We start from the raw sequence: 17,691 nt of genomic DNA, 5'->3' as shown, positions 1-17,691 counted from the left end.
AAAGCAAGTCCTCCTGCGCCCTGAGTTCATGCCTCTAGGTAGATGGCTCACAGTATAGACAAGGGACTCAGTGACTCCAGTTTCCTTTAATAAATCTCTATATAAACATGCTATTGGATTGTTAGAGGACCCTCCATGACGAACATATTTGAGGTTGCTAAAGCAAATACATAAAACTGTGGCAGCAGCTTTGGAAGTGAATCGTGTTGTATGGGAGAGGCCTGAAGTAGCTGTTAGAAAAGCCACCTCAGATGAGGGCAAGCAAAGAAAAGGTTTCAGAAAGAGGCTGTGTGAAGGTAGTTTCCTTCCAGCCCGACTTTGTTCTTAGTGGTTTTATCACAAAAGGTAGGTGGTGAATTCTGTCAAATGCCATTACTATACTAACAAGAGATGATTATGTGGTTTTTGAACTTCAGTTACTGTGGAGACTCACTGACTTTTCTATGTTACATTAGTTCTGTAATTCCAGGAAAATGCTTTAGTAGAGTGAGTTGTATTATAATATATTGTACTGTATTGTATTATCTTAGGGTCTCCTAAACTGCAGACTGGCCTCAAACTCACTATGTCACATTGTAAGGAGAGGAAACTCTCCAGTTACCAGATCTTCCATTAGAAACGGTGGAGGAACCTTTTCTTCTGACATTTTAGTGAGGTTGCTGTGGTCCATACTCCTCTCTGAGCTTCACCATGCTGCCCAAAGATGACAAGAAGAAGAAAGATGCTGGAAAGTCAGCCAAAACAGACAAAGACCCAGTAAATAAATCTGGTGGCAAGGCCAAAAAGAAGTGGTCCAAAGGCAAAGTTCAGGACAAGCTGAATAATCTTGTCCTGTTTGACAAAGCTACATACGACAAACTCTGTAAGGAAGTTCCCAACTATAAGCTTATTACTCCAGCCGTGGTCTCTGAGAGACTGAAGATTCGAGGTTCCTTGGCCAGGGCAGCCCTTCAGGAGCTACTTAGTAAAAGACTTATCAAGCTGGTTTCAAAGCACAGAGCCCAAGTAATTTACACCAGGAACACAAAAGGGCGGAGATGCCTCAGCAGCTGGTGAAGATGCATGAACAGGTTCAATCAGCTGTACATTTGGAAAAATAAAATTTATTGAATCAAAAAAAAAAAAAAGAAAGAAAGAAAGAAAGAAAGGACAGAGGCAGTTAACTGATAAGGAAGAACTTTATAAGCAAGAGCCCTATAAGCCTTCAAAACTCCCTCAAAAATAGAAGAAATCAATCCACTCTCAGAGGGTCTTAGAGTACAGGTCAAGTTGTAACAATTCCCCAAGTACTTTGGCTTTAGAATCTCATCATAAGTATCTTCATGTGAGTCTCTGAGTTTGTTCTGTTTGGAGTTTGCTGAGTTTTGAGAATGTTTACAATCATGTCTTTCATAAAAGTGGAAAATATCTCCAGGCAGTACGCCTCCTTTTGCTCTCTCCTCTGCTGACCTACCCAGCTCCATCTCAAAATTGCTACGCTCTGCTCCTTTCTCTTGACTCCCTTTCTCCTTGTTCCTCAGACCTGGTATCTTTCTTAATGGATCTACTCTTTACAGTCCTGGCCTTTACAGTCTGCCTGTTCAAGTCTGCTTTGGAACCCTGCCAGTAAGTTTTAATTCATTTCTAGAATTGCCTTTTGGGTTTACTTCATGTTTTTTATGTCTTCTATTGACACTTGGATTTCGCTCACATATTTTCTCCCTCCTTTCACACCTGTTCTTTTCACTGTGTGCACTGTTGAGGGAGCTGTTTTTAAATCATCTGCTTGGAAAAAATGCAGTATCTGATCCTTGTCAAGAATAGTTTTTGTGAGTTTTTCATACTTTCCTGGCTCCTCCTCCATTTTACTCTTTGGTATGTCTTGTCATCTTCCATTGCAAACTGAACATTTGAATGTGTGATTGTCGTTAGAATAGTTTTAGCTACAGAAATTACTTTGATGAGTCTTTTTTTTTTAACCTTGCTACTTAATATCCCTTGTTTTCTTAATTGAAGAAAATTCTACATTCACACAGCGCATGATCACAGTCATTCCTGGAACATTTCAATTCAGAAACTGTTGTAGGTCCTGAAGCACATGTTAGTCTACACCAAGCTGCTGCACGACCTTGCTCTGCTCTGCTGCTGGCAACTGGAGGACTCATCTCATAGACAGGACAAACATCTGAAGAAATATACACATTTCAGTGAAATAAGCTGTTGTAGGCTTACTTGTGAAGATAATTTACCATACTCTATACACAAATTAAGGATTTTAAAAATCACTCTTTCTGGGCAGCCAGATGGATCAACTGGTAAAAGTACTTGCTGCCAAATCTGATACTATGAGCTCCGTCCTTGAGAAGTACATGGTAGAAGAGAACTGAGAACTGATTATCGCATGTTGTTTTTGGATCTCTCTCTCTCTCTCTCTCTCTCTCTCTCTCTCTCTCTCTCTCTCTCTCTCTCTCTCTCTCTCTCTCTCTCTCACGCTAACCCAACCTAGCTGCGTATTTACCTTTGCAATGCACTGCAATGGCACCCTCGACATTTTCACAAATATCCAGAAATTCTTGGACAATTGCCTCAGCAGGGGTGCTGCCATCCGGGAAGAAAAGATCATGGTGATCGAATCCAGCATCCGTAAAGCGTTTAGCATCATACATCCTTTTATTCAGACGGATAATGGTAGTTACGTTGTGCTTCTTAAAATATGGAATATAAGTCTCAGGAGAATGTTGGTGGTAACCTACATAAAGAAACACACCACAGTTTGTAAGATGCAGGAAGAAAACAAAACGGTTTCACCTGAAAGTGGGTGGAAATGGTGTCTGGACTGGGGACTGAAAACCAATTTGATTATAACTGTAAAACACAAAGGTTTAAAAGTTAACATCCGGGCAGAACAGTGTGCTCAAATAACCAAGAGTGATTAAATCATAAAGACTGAGTGAAGCTTAGCTTAATTTTGCCTGTCATACCTCCACAGGCAACTACAGGTGACCAGAGCAAGGTTGAGCCCATCGCAGACACCCAAACCTTACACCACACCAGAAGTCAGGACTCAACGTGTCCTCCTGCCTTACTCATACTCACAAAGAGCTGGGACAAAAGGCAAATGCTGCAGTTCCAAGCTTACTAGTCTACTGCAAAAGAAAAGATGAGGCTACACCAGCCCCAGGGCTTTGCATTACCACTTTCCAGCCTGGATCTTGAATGCGGCCCACAGAAGGCAAGAAACCGCTCTGGTATTATCCAGTTGAAATCTCCATTTTCTGCTTTCTGCAAAGGAGAGACCAAACAATTAACCTTTGACCCACACCTCCTTCCTCCTCCCTTCTCAACACTCAGTTCAGAGCCACTTATTGTCTTTAGCATGTCTGTTGTTTATTAATAGACACAGATAGAATCTATTCTGCCCTGCTTTGAGAATTCCCAAGGGACAGCTGACTTCCCTGGTGTCAATCACTTTAAAACTGTTTCTTTGCTCGGGCCATCAGCCTGGAAAACATACTCCGTACTCAGCTGTTTTATTTCACCTACCCGGCTATTTTATCTGAATATAGCAAATGAGTTCCTATTATGAGAGCAAACTTTTCTAGTGTGTGTGTGGAGACTAGAAGCACACCCTCACCACTGTAAGAAACTTTCAATGGAGACAAATTTACTCCCTGAATAAAAAGAGCAAAGTGTCAGATAGAAGCACTCTCTCCACAGAGAGGAAACAACAAAACACACACATGTTGGACAGAAGACAGCCATGGATGCCACTCTTCAAGCCACCTTCCTCCTTTCTTTTCTAGGGCAGAATCTCGCCATGAAATAGCCCTGGCAGGTATGAACTCCTTCCGTAGACTAAGATGCCCTTGGACCCAACAGAGCTCTGTCTGCCACCTGCCACGCCCAGCAAGGTGCAGACTTTTAAGAAGTGAAAAACCAATCGACTTCGATGGAATTGGTACCAAAAGAGGGAAATAATTTTAACAACTGTGGTCATAGAAACATTGCACCTCATGCACCAACTGCCATTTTCAGTGTGTGTGTGTGTGTGTGTGTGAGAGAGAGAGAGAGAGAGAGAGAGAGAGAGAGAGAGAGAGAGAGAGAGAAAGAGAGAGTTTAAATGTGTACAGGCCCAAGGTTGACATCTGATGTTCAATGATTTTCTATTTCACCTTTTGGAACACGGACTCTTACTAAAGCCAGAGCTTGCAGACTCTAACTCAGGCTGGTCTAGCCCACCCCAGGGGTCATCTGTCTCTTCCTTTTGAGTGCTGAGATTACAGGCCTCAGCCATACATGGCTCCCTGCCTAGCATATGTGGATTCTAGGGATCCAAACTTTGGTCCTCATACTCAAACAGCAAGTGCTTTAAGCACTGGGCTCTCTACCAAACCCCAAGAAAGTATATTTCATTTTACATGTTTAGTTTTATAGGGACAAGGGAAAAAAATAGGATGTTAGTAATTTAGTTACAGTTGCTGAAGGAGGTAGTTAAATGCTGCACTTTCGAAACAATGGTATTACAAGATACTGCTGGCAGGAGTGAACCCCAGGATATGCTTTATCTTTGCAATGGAAATTAACTCAGACTTCAATTATAGGTCTTTAGAATTAACAGCCATGTGAATGCATGGAGTGCTGTCTGCAGAGCCTCTTCTCACTCTAAATATCTACAGCAGGACACAAAGAATCTCCAAGCTTTCCTGCCTAAAAAGGGCCCTTAATACTTACCCATATACTTGGAGGAAGGGACCCGAGAATCAAGGGCTTTTGTTTTTCTTAATATTTATATTAAAAAAAATATAGAAGATGCCTATGAGTTTGTCTGCCTAGATATATTCTCCTGCCCCATCTTTTTCATTTGATAAGGCAGGCTAGGACCAGCTCTCCCAGCAGGGACAGAGAATTCAGTCAGTCGATAATATTCCACATTCCAATAGGGCATGGGTGTTAGTGTGTGTGTGTGTGTGTGTGTGTGTGTGTGTGTGTGTGTGTGTGTGTGTATGCACATGCTTAAACATATGCTGTGTGTACATAGGCCAGGTCGACTTCCTCTCCACTTTGTTTTTCAAAACAAGTTTTCTCACTTGAACCTGATCCAATGAAGATAGGAAGCCGCAGGGATGCTGCCCACTGCACCTCCCATTACAACCCTGGGCTCTTTTCACAGGTGTGGGGACTGGGGGAGTCAGTAACCCAGAACTTACTTCATAGTGTTCATATTCGTCAAGGTTAAATGTATTGAAATTAAAGAAGCCATACTGCATTGCCTAAAATCCAAAGAAAATGCTTATGAACAAAGGTATAAGAAAAACACCAATTTTCTACATAGTATTTTCTATTAAGAACCAGGATGTATCTAGAAAGTAATGTATGAAAATGTTCACATTTTCAAAGGCCATACCCCACATTCTTGCAACTTTCTGACAAAGCAACTGTGACTCACTTATTTTTATATAAGACTTTGCAACAAATTAATTGTCCAAATTCTCCTGGTGAATTCAAAGTCCAATGCCTGACGACAAAAGAACTGAGTCTCAGTTACCATGTTGTAAGTGCAAGGGATGGGACCTGACTTGTTGCACACCTTGCAGTTTCTGTGCTGTATATACATAAATATTACTTGGAGGGAAAAGTATTTAACTTTTTTTCCTTTAGATGAGGCACACTCAAAGCTAACACTGTATCTAGAACCAAATTAACTCTCTTGTGCCTGGCTTTTGTGATGATGCTGGTATTAAACCCTTGGTCTCTCACTTGCTAAGCAAGTGCTCACCCAACTGAGCGACAATCCCAGCCTGTCTCCTGTCTGTCTGTAAGTGCCTTTTCCATCCCATTCAAGCACAGAAACAGTCAGAAATTCAGAATGAGCTGTTTATTCTTGGGGGGGGGTCCACTTTATGTTAACTAAAAATGGAATACTTCAAACCTACAGCCCTGTGTAGAAGAACGCACCTTCTGCAAGACACTCACCTTCTTTACTGCCTGGAAACAGTCAAGAAGTGTGATGTAGAAACTGCAGCTTCCGTAGGCAGCATCTCTGAAATTACCAAAGTGTTACTCTGTTAATGTTCTACAGCACACTCACCCCAAGACAAGGCTGACAAGAATTCAAAACCAAATCCGTTCTGCTTCAACAATCTGCTCAGTGTAGAAGCAAGCATTCTGCCCCTATAGTTACAGCAGAACTTTAAATAATTCAGTTTAAAAAAACTGGATGACTTTTTTTTTTTCTTTCTAATTTTTAAGGGTTAGAATCCCATTAAAAACCACAGGAGCGTCCAGTTGAGGCACGATCTCTCAACAAACCCAGAGCCCACCAATATGACTGGCCTTGACAGCGAGCTCACTCTAGGGATACACTGTCTCTGCCTTTCCAAGGCAGGAATGATAGTTGGGTTGTCATACCCACCCACCATTTATGTGGGCTCCCCTAACCACTGAGCCTAAGTAACGTGGGAAGGAAGCTTAAAAGCAGTCTCTGAGAGGGTGATGACTGACTGCACGGAGAGGAGGAAGACTTTGGGGTGATACTCATGTTCTATATCCCACAGTATGGCAGTTGCACACAGGTACACACGTGTAAGTGTTTTGAGCTGGGGTGCAGGCTCAGTGTGTGCCCTTGTACAATGTTCTGAGTCTAATCCCTAAGTGCACATATATGCAATGCTTATTTGACTGTTAATATTGGTGTTTCCTTCCAAATTGTATTTATCAATTTTTTGAAGGAGAGAATGGGCTATGGATATTATGCAAACTCTGTCTTAGGGCAGGTATTTTTTCCCCTTGTTTGTTTTCTTTTGGGCACATAATCCCTGCAGATAGGTACTGCTATTTTTCTTCAGAGTAAGGCTCAAGTTTGTAAAGGACACAGTAACAGCAAGGGTAAAAGTCACTTCTCTAACTGATAGCCAAAGTAGGCCATTGACAACCACGTGATGGGCATGGTGGCGCACACCCATAACTCTGGCCTTGGAGAGGTGGAAACAAGAGGGTCAGGGGACAATGCAAACTCTCAGAAACAAAGAGAAAAAAGAGGGACACTCACAAAAAGTGCAACAAAACTAAGCAGCAGAGCATCAGTACAGACAACAGCAATACACGTGCTCCTTCAGACTGCTTCCCTCACCAAACAGAAGATCAACGGCAGATTTAATCAGAAATCATAGGACACTGGGTGCGGTGGTACACACCTTTAATCCCAGCACTAGCAAGGAACCTTGTGAGTCTGAGGCAGTGTGGTCTATATAGTAAGTTCTAGGATAGCCAGAGCTGTCTCAAAAGGGAGAGAAGGAGAAATAGAAATTAGGGGGGGGGAGGGAAGGAGGGGGGAGGGATGTGGGGGGAACAAATAGGCTGGGCATGGTGGCACTGCCATGTCCAGTATGGCCTTGGTAGGGACAGAATACACGGTTCCTGCCCCTGACACAAGGCCAGCAAGCATGGGCTCCGTGAAAGCTGTGGGCTTAAGCTTGCTTGTATATTAATGTGCATATTTTCACGGTCCTCTGAGGAATGTCCACTATGTTGTTATTAATGACCCCATGATAATAAGAGACAGCATAGGCAAAGATGTGGCTAATGTCTCAGAAAAATAGGAAACACTGGGACCTTCAGGACAGTCCTTAATGTGGTGGAAACAAACTCTAAAAACATGAGTTCAAAAACCTAGTTTCTCAACTATGCAAAAACATAAAGACACACCAACATGAATTATATAAGGGGCTTCACAGTGGCAGTCACAAAGATGCTTACAAATGCAGGCAGATTCCTGAGTTCAGGGTGAGCCTGGGACAGAGCTAATTTAGGTCCAGGCGTGGTCAGAATGGTGACTCCAGGGCTGGGTTCTACCCAGCTGCCTTACTGTCTGGGATCACTTTGCTATCTCTTCCTAAGAGTCAAGGGGCTGGCGTCCTGAAGTGCAGACCTGGGGGAGGAAACCTGGAATAACTGAATTGATGTGTAAATAGAGTGAGCTTTTAGGGTCAGCATGAGACATGCCAGCAGAGCAGTTCTTTTAAAAAAAAAATTCTTTTTCTAGCAAGAGTTGAGTTGTCTGGAGATCTCTGGAGAGAGATCACAGCCCTTCAAGAATTTTTCCTAACAGGATTTCTGGTTTTAGATGGAAATTTCATGGAGAATGAGAACAGCTCTTTGGGGATTTTTCATAGTTTTCTAGCAGCTATCCAGAGAAGGCGCTCTCTCTGAAGAGCAAACGCAGCTTTTTTAGAATATTTTCTGGCTCCTGATTGAGTGGAAAACCCAAGAAGTACTTTTAGAGTTTTGAGATGATCCAAGAATTTTTTTTTTAAGAACGTTTTTTCTGACTTTGATCAGAACACTCATGAGCTATCCAGAGAGCTTTTAGAATTTATACTAGCAGAGAGAGCTGTCTCAACCATGGTGTTTTTTAGAATAGTAAAAAAAGCTGTCTAGAGCAGAGAACACAATGGGGGGGGGTGGTGTCTGGAAAGCCATCTCAGCAGAGCAGGGGCAGTCAGCTTGGACCACGATTGTGACCAGTCATTTTTGCTGCTCCCAGACATCCCTTCTCTCAGAAATCCCTCTACAAACTGAGGCTGATCCTTGGCAGTGGCACATACGTTTTAATTCCAGCCTTCAGGAGGCAGAGGTGGGCAGATCTGAGTCTGGGGACAGCAAGGCCTACACAGTAAGAAAATAATGATAAAACGTGAGCAAGTCAAATTAGGACTATCTGGGGAGGCTGTAGCAGGAACTGGTTTTGAGGATGTCTGTGCTACATTCTAGCAAGAGAGCCTGTTTACATTTTAAGAATGGCAGCAAGGGATTAACACTTTGGAGAGAACTCTCCAAACAAGGTCATCACTGTTCTGTAACAGCAGATCTATATGCTGGGAAGCTCACCCTGCGATCACAGATGCAAAGTTGCTTCTAACAGACACAAACGGTGGCTGCTACAAGTTGAAAAGGTGAGTGGCTTACTTTACCTCAGCACCGCCTTTTCTCTTCCTACACACCTCAAATCACAGAACACTTGGGACAGTCTGCTAGGCAACAAGGAAGAAACACTCTGGCTCAGTCATGGCCTTCAGCTATCACATCACTGAAATCTGAACACTGTCCCAACAATGGAAGCCTTGTTTCAAGGAGAGGATTCCACAGAACTATCTGAGGAGAGTGTCTTCAGTTAGGAAGACATTCCAGAATTCATCTATAGGACACCAGATTAATCAACTCATAGCTTTTTAAACATTTCTTTCCCTTTAAAATTTTTTCAAGATCACCATGCTAGTTATGAGGTAAGGCGGTTATCTACTCATAGGGGAGGAACAAGGAGGGCGGACACCTCACACAAAGGTGCCTGATAAACTTTGTTGCAGGTGTGTCTACATCCCAGCCACACCTACTACCTCTGCTGGCTGTGCTCCTGGGAAAAGGGGGTCCGGTGTTGTCCCATAAAGTTCTTCCTACTGAGTAGTGAAAACCCTCTGGTGAGTTGTACAGGAACCTGGAATAGTAATGCCCGTGGTACCATGAGGATTCTCCCCTGGCTACATTACAACTCGGTTCTCAGGAAAGTCCTTCATCTCCCCTACCATGTCAAAGAGGTAGAAGGCAAAATCAGGAGACATTTGATACTCTGATAAGTGGCTGTGGCTGTGTGTGTGTGTGTGTGTGTGTGTGTGTGTGTGTGTGTGTGTGTAGTCACCAGTGTCTTCAAAACAGAGACCAGAAGTGACAACATTCCAACAGTATCACTGTTAAGACACCTGGATCTCATCATTAACATGCCTTCCTGCCAGGGCTTCATTTTCTGTTCTGCTTCTTTCAAGAATTACCACCAAAAGGTTCCTGGTAAAAGCCTCATCAAATACACCTACCACATAACCTGGGCATTTACCTGAAAGGAATATAGGCTGTATCTCCGAAGATTAGTGTTCTATACGCGTCTTCTGGTGTCCTTCCCAAATATATAACCTACATTTGGAAAGAAAAAGGCATTTTATTCCTCAGTGACACAGTTCTGTCACCAAGAAGTCATTTCTGCACAAGCTGCAGCCAATCAGAGCCAAGTTCTCACCTGATCCTACGGGTGAGTTAATGGCTTGTCTCAACCTGCCAGAGATTCCTCTTTGCCACACCAACAGGGCAAACAACCTGTGCTAAGTGCAGCATTTTAAATGCACATTTTCCAGATCCATGTGTGAGCATCCTCAGAAGTGGACAAGTAGAGGTGGAGCTGCAAACTGGAGTGGGGTGAAGTGGAACTCCAAAAGCAGGGTGGATGAATTATTATTTATTATTGTTACTATTATTTTAGTATTTGTAAATATGGCCATCAGGACACATGTGGAAGTCACAGGACAACTTTGTGAAGTTGGTTCTTTCCTTTCTACCATGTCCGTTCCAAGAATCAAACTCTACGTCCCCAGACCCATGCATCAAGTGGCTTTACCTGCTGAGCAATCTCACTGGCCCCAAGCTATGTTTTTTTTTTTTCATTTATTTTTATGCGATGAGTGTTTTGCCTCTGTGTATATCTGTGTACCATGTGTGGACAGTGCTGAGGAGGTCAGAAGCAGGTGTAGGAGTTACAACTGTCAGTCACCATTCAGTGCTGGGGATTGAACCCAGATCTGCAAAAGCAGCTAGTCTCTTAAATACTGAGCCATCTCTCCAGCTTTCCCACCTCAGAGTGTGTGTGCATTGACAGAAGCTTGCCAGTGAACCACACCCTCTTCCAAAACAAGGCCTTGATTCACTCTCTCCACTGTGGAGAGTCTGCTACTGGACTAACTACATCTGCTTCCTACTTTCATCCGCTTCTGTCTTCAGAACTACTGTACGCTTCAGTTTTCCTCTGGTAAAATACTTTAAAAACATATTTTCTCTTTTTGTTGACAGAGTTTTCATGAGCTTCCGGTGTAGGCCTGGCTGACCTGGAACTCACCATGCTGGCTCTGAACTCCACCTACCGCAGGAATGCCCTACCACACCAGACCAAACCGTCTTCTTTGCCTACTTTGGTTCATGCTAGGAACCAAGACTATGGCCTGCAGTGTTTTCCTCAGTTTTTATTGTTGAGATCTCTCCACTTAAGAGGTGTTCACCCGCATCTACGCAACTGTTACTTTCACTACCTACCACCTGCCACCACTGGCTACAGGGTATTCCCACTCCACACAGGAGCCAGGGACTCTCCTGTGTTCGGTTAGACGCATAAAAAGACCAAAACTAAGTTAAATTCCAAAACCGATCTATGGGAAATATATTTTAAATTACAATAGCAGAATTCAAATCCAGGATAAAACTATAGTTCAGCAGCACAGCACAGGTTCAGCAATGCACAAGGTACTGAGTTTGATTCCTGGAACCAAGACACGGCATAAAAGGGAGAAAATGATACCGGGTTAATTACAAGCTAATTCTTTTTTTGTTTTTGCTGGTTTGTTTTGTTTCATTTGGTTTGATTTTTCCAAACAGGGTTTCTCTGTGTAGCCCTGGCTGTCCTGGAATTTACTCTGTAGACCAGGCTGGCATCGAACTCAAAGATCACCCTGCCTCCGCCCTCCCCCCTTAACTCCCTCAAACTCCTCAAATGCTAGGACTAAAGGTGTGAGCTATCACCATTACCCAGACAGGCTTCTTATCTCCGGTGCTTAATACTGTTGCGGAAGCTGTTTTCAAGGCTGTTTTCAACCTCTTAATTCTGGGTCCAAGCATAGGCTCTAGGGTTTTGCCTATTGTGTTGAACTCTGTACTTGTTGAGAGGCCTGCACACCCAGCACAGCCGTCCCATGCCTGCCGGCTATCTCATACAGTCGATGTAATATGCAAATATTTCATAGAACTTAACACAGAGCAGGGTCACACTGACCATGTCCCCTCTTGTGTTCTGTATATGGTTTTGTTAATCTTAAATTTCACAAAGCTTCACGTAGGACCCATCAAATCAAAGGCCAATATGAACTTATGTCTGAAATGGCTAGAGTCAGAGCTGACCACTGGGCAGCACTTCCTGCACCTGCATGTGAGCTCACTGTGGTTTTTTCCTTTATAAGCCTGTCCTGGAAATGTGTGCTGTCATAGCCTCAGATAATTCTAAGCTATGTCCATGATCTGATCAATATTAGGGTTCAATAAACCATTCCTATCTGACTGAGATGGGTTTCGTCTGGTTTGTGGAGAGAACACTTACGAAATTAAGGAAAACTTAAAATAGTTCCTAAGTAGTTAATTTAAATGTAAGCCTATCACTGGATTAAAAACATTTGCTAAGGGCTGGAGAGATGGCTCAGTGGTTAAGAGCACTGACTGCTCTTCCAAAGTTCAATTCCCAGCAACCACATGGTGGCTCACAACCATCTGTAATAAGATCTGATGCCCTCTTCTGGTGTGTCTGAAGACAGATGCAGTGTACTCATATACATAAATTAAGTAAATCTTAAAAACATTTACTTAAAAAAAAAAAGTAACAGGCATGGTGGCAGGCCTGTGCTTTTAGTCCCTGTACTCAGGAGGCAGACAGGTGGATCTCTGAGTTCAAGGCCAGCCTGAACTATAGAGCTTGTTCTAGGACAGCCAGGGCTACACAGAGAAACCTAGTCTCAAAACACCAAGACAAGGATTAAAAGACCACAGCTCTAGCTGCCATCTTGCACCCCCGAGTGTCTGCCTTCTTTCACCAGGTCTGCCCAAGACCCCTGAGCGTGAATCTTAGTTCCCGTGCGGCCCCATTTCCTGAAAGAAATGGTCATGAACAAGGAAAAGCTCTCCAAACTGCAGGCACCAGTCCACATTGGTGGGAAAGGAACTGCGGAAGATAAAAAAACTGCAGCTCTCCTTAAAGAAGTTAGGGGTAAACAATATCTCTGATATTGAAGAGGTGAAAATGTTTACAAACCAAGGAACAGTGATACATTCTAACAATCCTAAAGTTCAGGTGTCTCTGGCAGCAAACACCTTCAGCATTACAGGCCACACTGAGACAAGCAGCTGGTCTGACTAGTTTAAGGACTGAAGCTCTGCCCGAACCATCTGTGGATGGAAAAGCTCCACTTGCTCCTGGAGAGAAGGATGATCAAGTTCCAGATCTAATGGAGAATTTTGATGAGGCTTCTAAGAATGAAACAAACTGAACTGAAGCAACTTCTGAAGGTGACATTTGCAAAAGCTACAAAAGCTACAAAAGCTACTATTTTATATCATGACTGCTTTTTAAAATGTTGATTATGGAGCTAATAAAATCTAGGTCTCTAACATTTTTAAGTCCAAGCCCCATCAGACACTGCAGCTCTTTTCAGTTTTCGCTTATACCTAATTCATTTTTTGCGTCCAATTAAGTTGAGGAAGCCTGGGAATAAAGTTTGGAAAAGGTTAATAAAATTCTTTGCCTAGTTTAAAAGAGAGACCACAGCAGAGGCAGAGGTTCCATGGGTAAAGGGATTATGACTATACAAGCAGGAGATCTCCAAGTCAGATCCCCAGAGTTCATAAAAGGTGGTCACTGTACAGGTGTCTAACCCTAGTGCTGGAACACAGAAGCCAGGCAGACGCCTGAAGTGCAGAGGTCAGAATAGCCCAGCCAGATTGAGAAGCCCTAGATCCAGTGAAAAATCATGCCTCAAAAAATGAGGTGGACAATAACCGAGAAAACACACGTCTACTTTTGGTCTCTATACATATATGTGCATGCATGCACACAGAGCAAGCAAATTAATAAACCTAGCAACAAGATCTAGGTTTTAAACGTAAAACCAGATCTTAGAACTAAATATAAAAGATTTGACAGTTTCCAGTAGACATTCCAGTTTTTTTTTGCATTAACAGTTATTAATGAATTGTTTTCCCAAGGTCTGAATGGTTTCTTACTAGAATTTTATTCCGTTTACTCTTCACAAACAAGAGCTGTAATAGTTAATCTTCACTATCAACTTGACTGAATTTGGATTCATCCAGAAGGGCTGGAGAGATGGCTCAGTGGTTAAGAGCACTGACTGCTTTTCCAGAGGTCCTGAGTTCAATTCCCAGTAGCCACATGGTAGCTCACAACCATCTGTAATGAGATCTTATGCCCTCTTCTGGTGTGTCTGAAGGCAGCTACAGTATATATTCATATAAAATAAAATAATTCTTAAAAAAAAAAAAAAAAAAAAAAAAAGGAATCATCCAGAAGATACTCTTCTGAGAGTGTCTGAACGAATTCCCAGAGAGGATTAACTAAAGATAAAGGACTTGCCCTCCCTTGGGCTGAGGTTTTAAATCGAATAAAAAGGGCAAAGTGGGGACAAGACAGGATCCCCTGTTTTCTGCTTGTCAGTTGAGAAGAATCCCAGCTACATTCTCCTACATGAACACACCATGACAGGCTCACCTCTCTTCAACCATGAGCCAAAATAAATCCTCCTATTGCGTTGTCCTTGATAGGTATTTAGTCCCAGCAATGGGAAAAATGATACCCTAATTAACAGAGTGCTCGGCAGTAGGAAAAGGTCCAGCAAAATGTCAATCAATCCCAAGAACAAGAGATGTGTTCCCTGGCTGTCCTGGAACTCCACTAGGCTGACCTTGAACACAGAGATCCACCTGCTTCTGCCTCCCAAGTGCTGGGATTAAAGCCTACACCACTGACACCCAGCTAAGAAATGTGTTTTTAAATCTTACCTAATTACCAATGATCACCATCTATACTCTCAACTCATCTTAATTCATCCAACACATACATCTTTTAAACAGAGGCTAACAACGGTTCTATTACTATTTATTTAGGGGAAAAAAAAGACACCACTATTTCATAAAAACTACAAATTTAGAGCTACAGACTGCTCTTCCAGAGATCCAGAGTTTAATTCCCAGCAAGCATACGGTGGTTTGAAATTGTCTATAATGGGATCTGACTCCCTCTTCTGGTATGTGTGAAGTCAGAGCACCCGTATGAATCAAATAAATCAATAATGTTATGCTAGTTGGTGCTATTTAGCTTGGCAAGACCTAGACTCACCTAGGAGTAGATTCTTGCGAGAGGCTTGCCTATGGAAGACTATCCTACCTGCTAATTTAGAGGAAGGCCCATGTGAGAGAGGAGGAAGTTAGCTGAGAGCAAGAATACGTGCATTTGTTTCTTTCTGCTCTTGGTTGTGGAAGTGATAAAAGTTCCTACCTTGATTCCCCTTAACAATGGACTGTAAATTGCAACTGTAAGTCAAGTGAGCCCCTTTCTCTCCTAAAGTGCTTGTTGAGATCTTTTATCACGGCAACAGGAACTAGAACTTGAAACTAGCACATCCTTATAACCTCCAGGTGTCTCCTCCCCTGGCTGAGACTAACCACTCATCTAACGTGGGTCTGAGATGGCCTCCGCTGGCTCGGGTATTAAAGTCTGGTCTTTCAGCGTGTTGCCATGGAGAAGAAGGCCAAAGGGTTTAGGTCACCAGGGGTGTCCTTGAAGGAGACTTTGGGACTTTGCAGTTTCTTCTTTCAACCATTCTGAACAGACATGATGTAAGCAGGTTGCTCAGTCACATGCTCCTTGCCCTAATGCACTGTCCCCTCATCACAGGCCCCAAAGCCCCAGCACATACTGAACACAAGCATAAAGGCAAAGGCACAATCCATCATGAAGCTCCCCTTATTACAAGGCATAACCGCAGGTATGTTTACGTACTAGAAAGGTGACTAATACCCAATAAAATCTTGCCTTTTCTCCATTCCATTAAAAACAAAACCCTCTGAAACCAAAACCCCAAACTAAATTTAAAAACCCTGCCACAATGCCACGACCACCTGCTAACTGGTATAAACAAAACAGCAAGTAGCAACTGAACAAGAGAAAAGGGACTTTGAAACCTTTCCGTAGAAGCGGACTTTGGGGGCATTGTAGTTTGAACACGCCAAGTGCTCAACTAGGCTACACCATGACATTCCCTAACTACTTACCTTCAAAACAAAATAAAACCTGGGGATGCACCGTATGCTTGATATCTTAGGGAGAAAAAATTAAAGTCAAAATCAGGTTCTGACTGCGTGAGAACCAGGCTGTGTCAATGTTTCCAATACTGGCCCTATTGGCGACAATATAGGACAAGATAAGACATGAGGAAACCAGCATTCATGTGCATGTCACTGAATTCTTGGCATCACTCCAACCCATGAATTACAACTTCCCAGGAGCCTTCTAGAAGATAGATAGTTTCGGCTGTGAGTGGGAGGGCGCAGATTTCGCTTTCCATCTCTTGTGACAAAATGCCCAGGATAATAATCTTACACTGGGGAGGGTTATTTTGGTTCAGTTTGGAGAGGTTTAGCCCATGGCAGGCTGCGCTCTTTTGCACTGCCTTTGGGGTGAAAAGCCTTGGTGGATATATGTAAAGAGCCCAAAGCAAATGAAAAACTGATGATGCCACCCACTGAGCCGAACTGGAGACTCACTAGGAAAAGGCAACGTCTTTCTTTCGAATGGACAGTTCTCACATTTCAGGTAACAAGAGGGTGATGCACCGAGCTACTATTTCATCACAACTGTTTGTTTTCCTTCCTTCCTTCAAGGTTCACTATGTAGCCTGTGGCTGACCTGATTAATTGACTGATTGATAAGGGTTCACCTGTAGCCAGTGACTGACTGATGAATTGACTTTACCATGTAGTCCTGTGGCTAGCCAGATTGGTCGATCCTGATTGATTTAATTGATTGATTGGTAAGAGTTTACCATGTAGCCCTGTGGCTAGCCTGGAACACTCTGTATAGAGCACTCCCTGCAACTTACACTAATGACCAAATCAGACACCATACTATAAAATTCCTGAAGGCATGGGACACTTCAGACGAGGTTTCCTGAAGGTTACAAGAGTTATAATAAATAGAACTGTCAAGAAGGAGGGAAAAAAGCCTTAAGAAAAAACTCTCTAAAACAGTATATTCCTTAATGAATCACCGGAACAAATATGTAAAACCAAAGCACCTACTGAAGGAACTGGATTTGCTGTGTATCCCTGAACATGTGTGCTGATACAATTCAGACAAAATCCAGAACCTTTATTCAGAATTTCTGTAGCTTTCTACCTTCTCTACACAAAACTATACACAATTTCCCTTAAACATCAATTTAAAGCAATTTTTATTCCACAAGAATGTAGCCTTTGGTTTTTTTAAATACCAAAATAGTGGTGCCCTGATTCCTTCTAAACTTCAAAAGAAATAGCTTTTAATTTGGTAGTAACTGTGGGTTAGTCTTAGAACACAAGCTCGATTCAAAGTAATGCAGCAATTTTTTCCTATGGGCAGTGTCTTAGTCAGGGCTTCTATTCCTGCACAAAACATCATGACCAAGAAGCAAGTTGGGGAGGAAAGGGTTTTTATTCAGCTTACACTTCCACATTGCTGTTCATCACCAAAGGAAGTCAGGACTGGAACTCAAGCAGGTCAGGAAGCAGGAAGGATGTCACTTACTGGCTTGCTTCCCCTGGCTTGCTCAGCCTGCTTTCTTATAGAACTCAGGTCTACCAGCCCAGGGATGGCACCACCCACAGTGGGCTGGGCCCCCCCCCCCCCCCCCCGCTTGATCACTAGTTGAGAAAATGCCTTACAGCTGGATCTCATGGAGGCATTTCCTCAACTGAGGCTCCTTTCTCTGTGATAACTCCAGCTTGTGTCAAGGTGACACAAAACCAGCCAGTACAGGCGGTGAGGGAACACTCCAGATTCCCAATGATGAATTTTTAAAAACTATTTTA

The 17,691-nt window shown here is 42.9% G+C and overlaps 2 protein-coding genes across 5 annotated transcripts in view; one reads left to right on the top strand and one right to left on the bottom strand.

Moving 5' to 3' along the window:
• CDC14B (cell division cycle 14B) overlaps positions 1–17,691 on the bottom strand; it is a gene marked incomplete at its 5' end in the record, with an annotated part of 75,650 nt that overhangs the window by 17,183 nt on the left and 40,776 nt on the right. For all 4 annotated transcript variants that reach the window (XM_080938529.1, XM_080938526.1, XM_080938527.1 and 1 more), the window contains 5 exons: positions 2,498–2,728; positions 3,174–3,261; positions 5,187–5,249; positions 5,953–6,019; positions 9,863–9,939. In XM_080938529.1, coding sequence (XP_080794655.1) covers positions 2,498–2,728; positions 3,174–3,261; positions 5,187–5,249; positions 5,953–6,019; positions 9,863–9,939 — 526 coding nt within the window. The remainder of the gene's footprint in view (positions 1–2,497; positions 2,729–3,173; positions 3,262–5,186; positions 5,250–5,952; positions 6,020–9,862; positions 9,940–17,691) is intronic.
• On the top strand, positions 691–1,056 carry LOC308437460 (small ribosomal subunit protein eS25-like; the record flags this gene model as incomplete). Its single annotated transcript, XM_080938551.1, has 1 exon — positions 691–1,056. The coding sequence occupies one exon, from the start codon at positions 691–693 to the stop codon at positions 1,054–1,056; it is 366 nt and encodes a 121-aa protein (XP_080794677.1).

This window comes from Micromys minutus, assembly GCF_963924665.1.
Source record: "Micromys minutus genome assembly, chromosome: 1".
NCBI lineage: Eukaryota > Metazoa > Chordata > Mammalia > Rodentia > Muridae > Micromys > Micromys minutus.
This window is presented reverse-complemented; position numbering and strand designations above follow the sequence as displayed.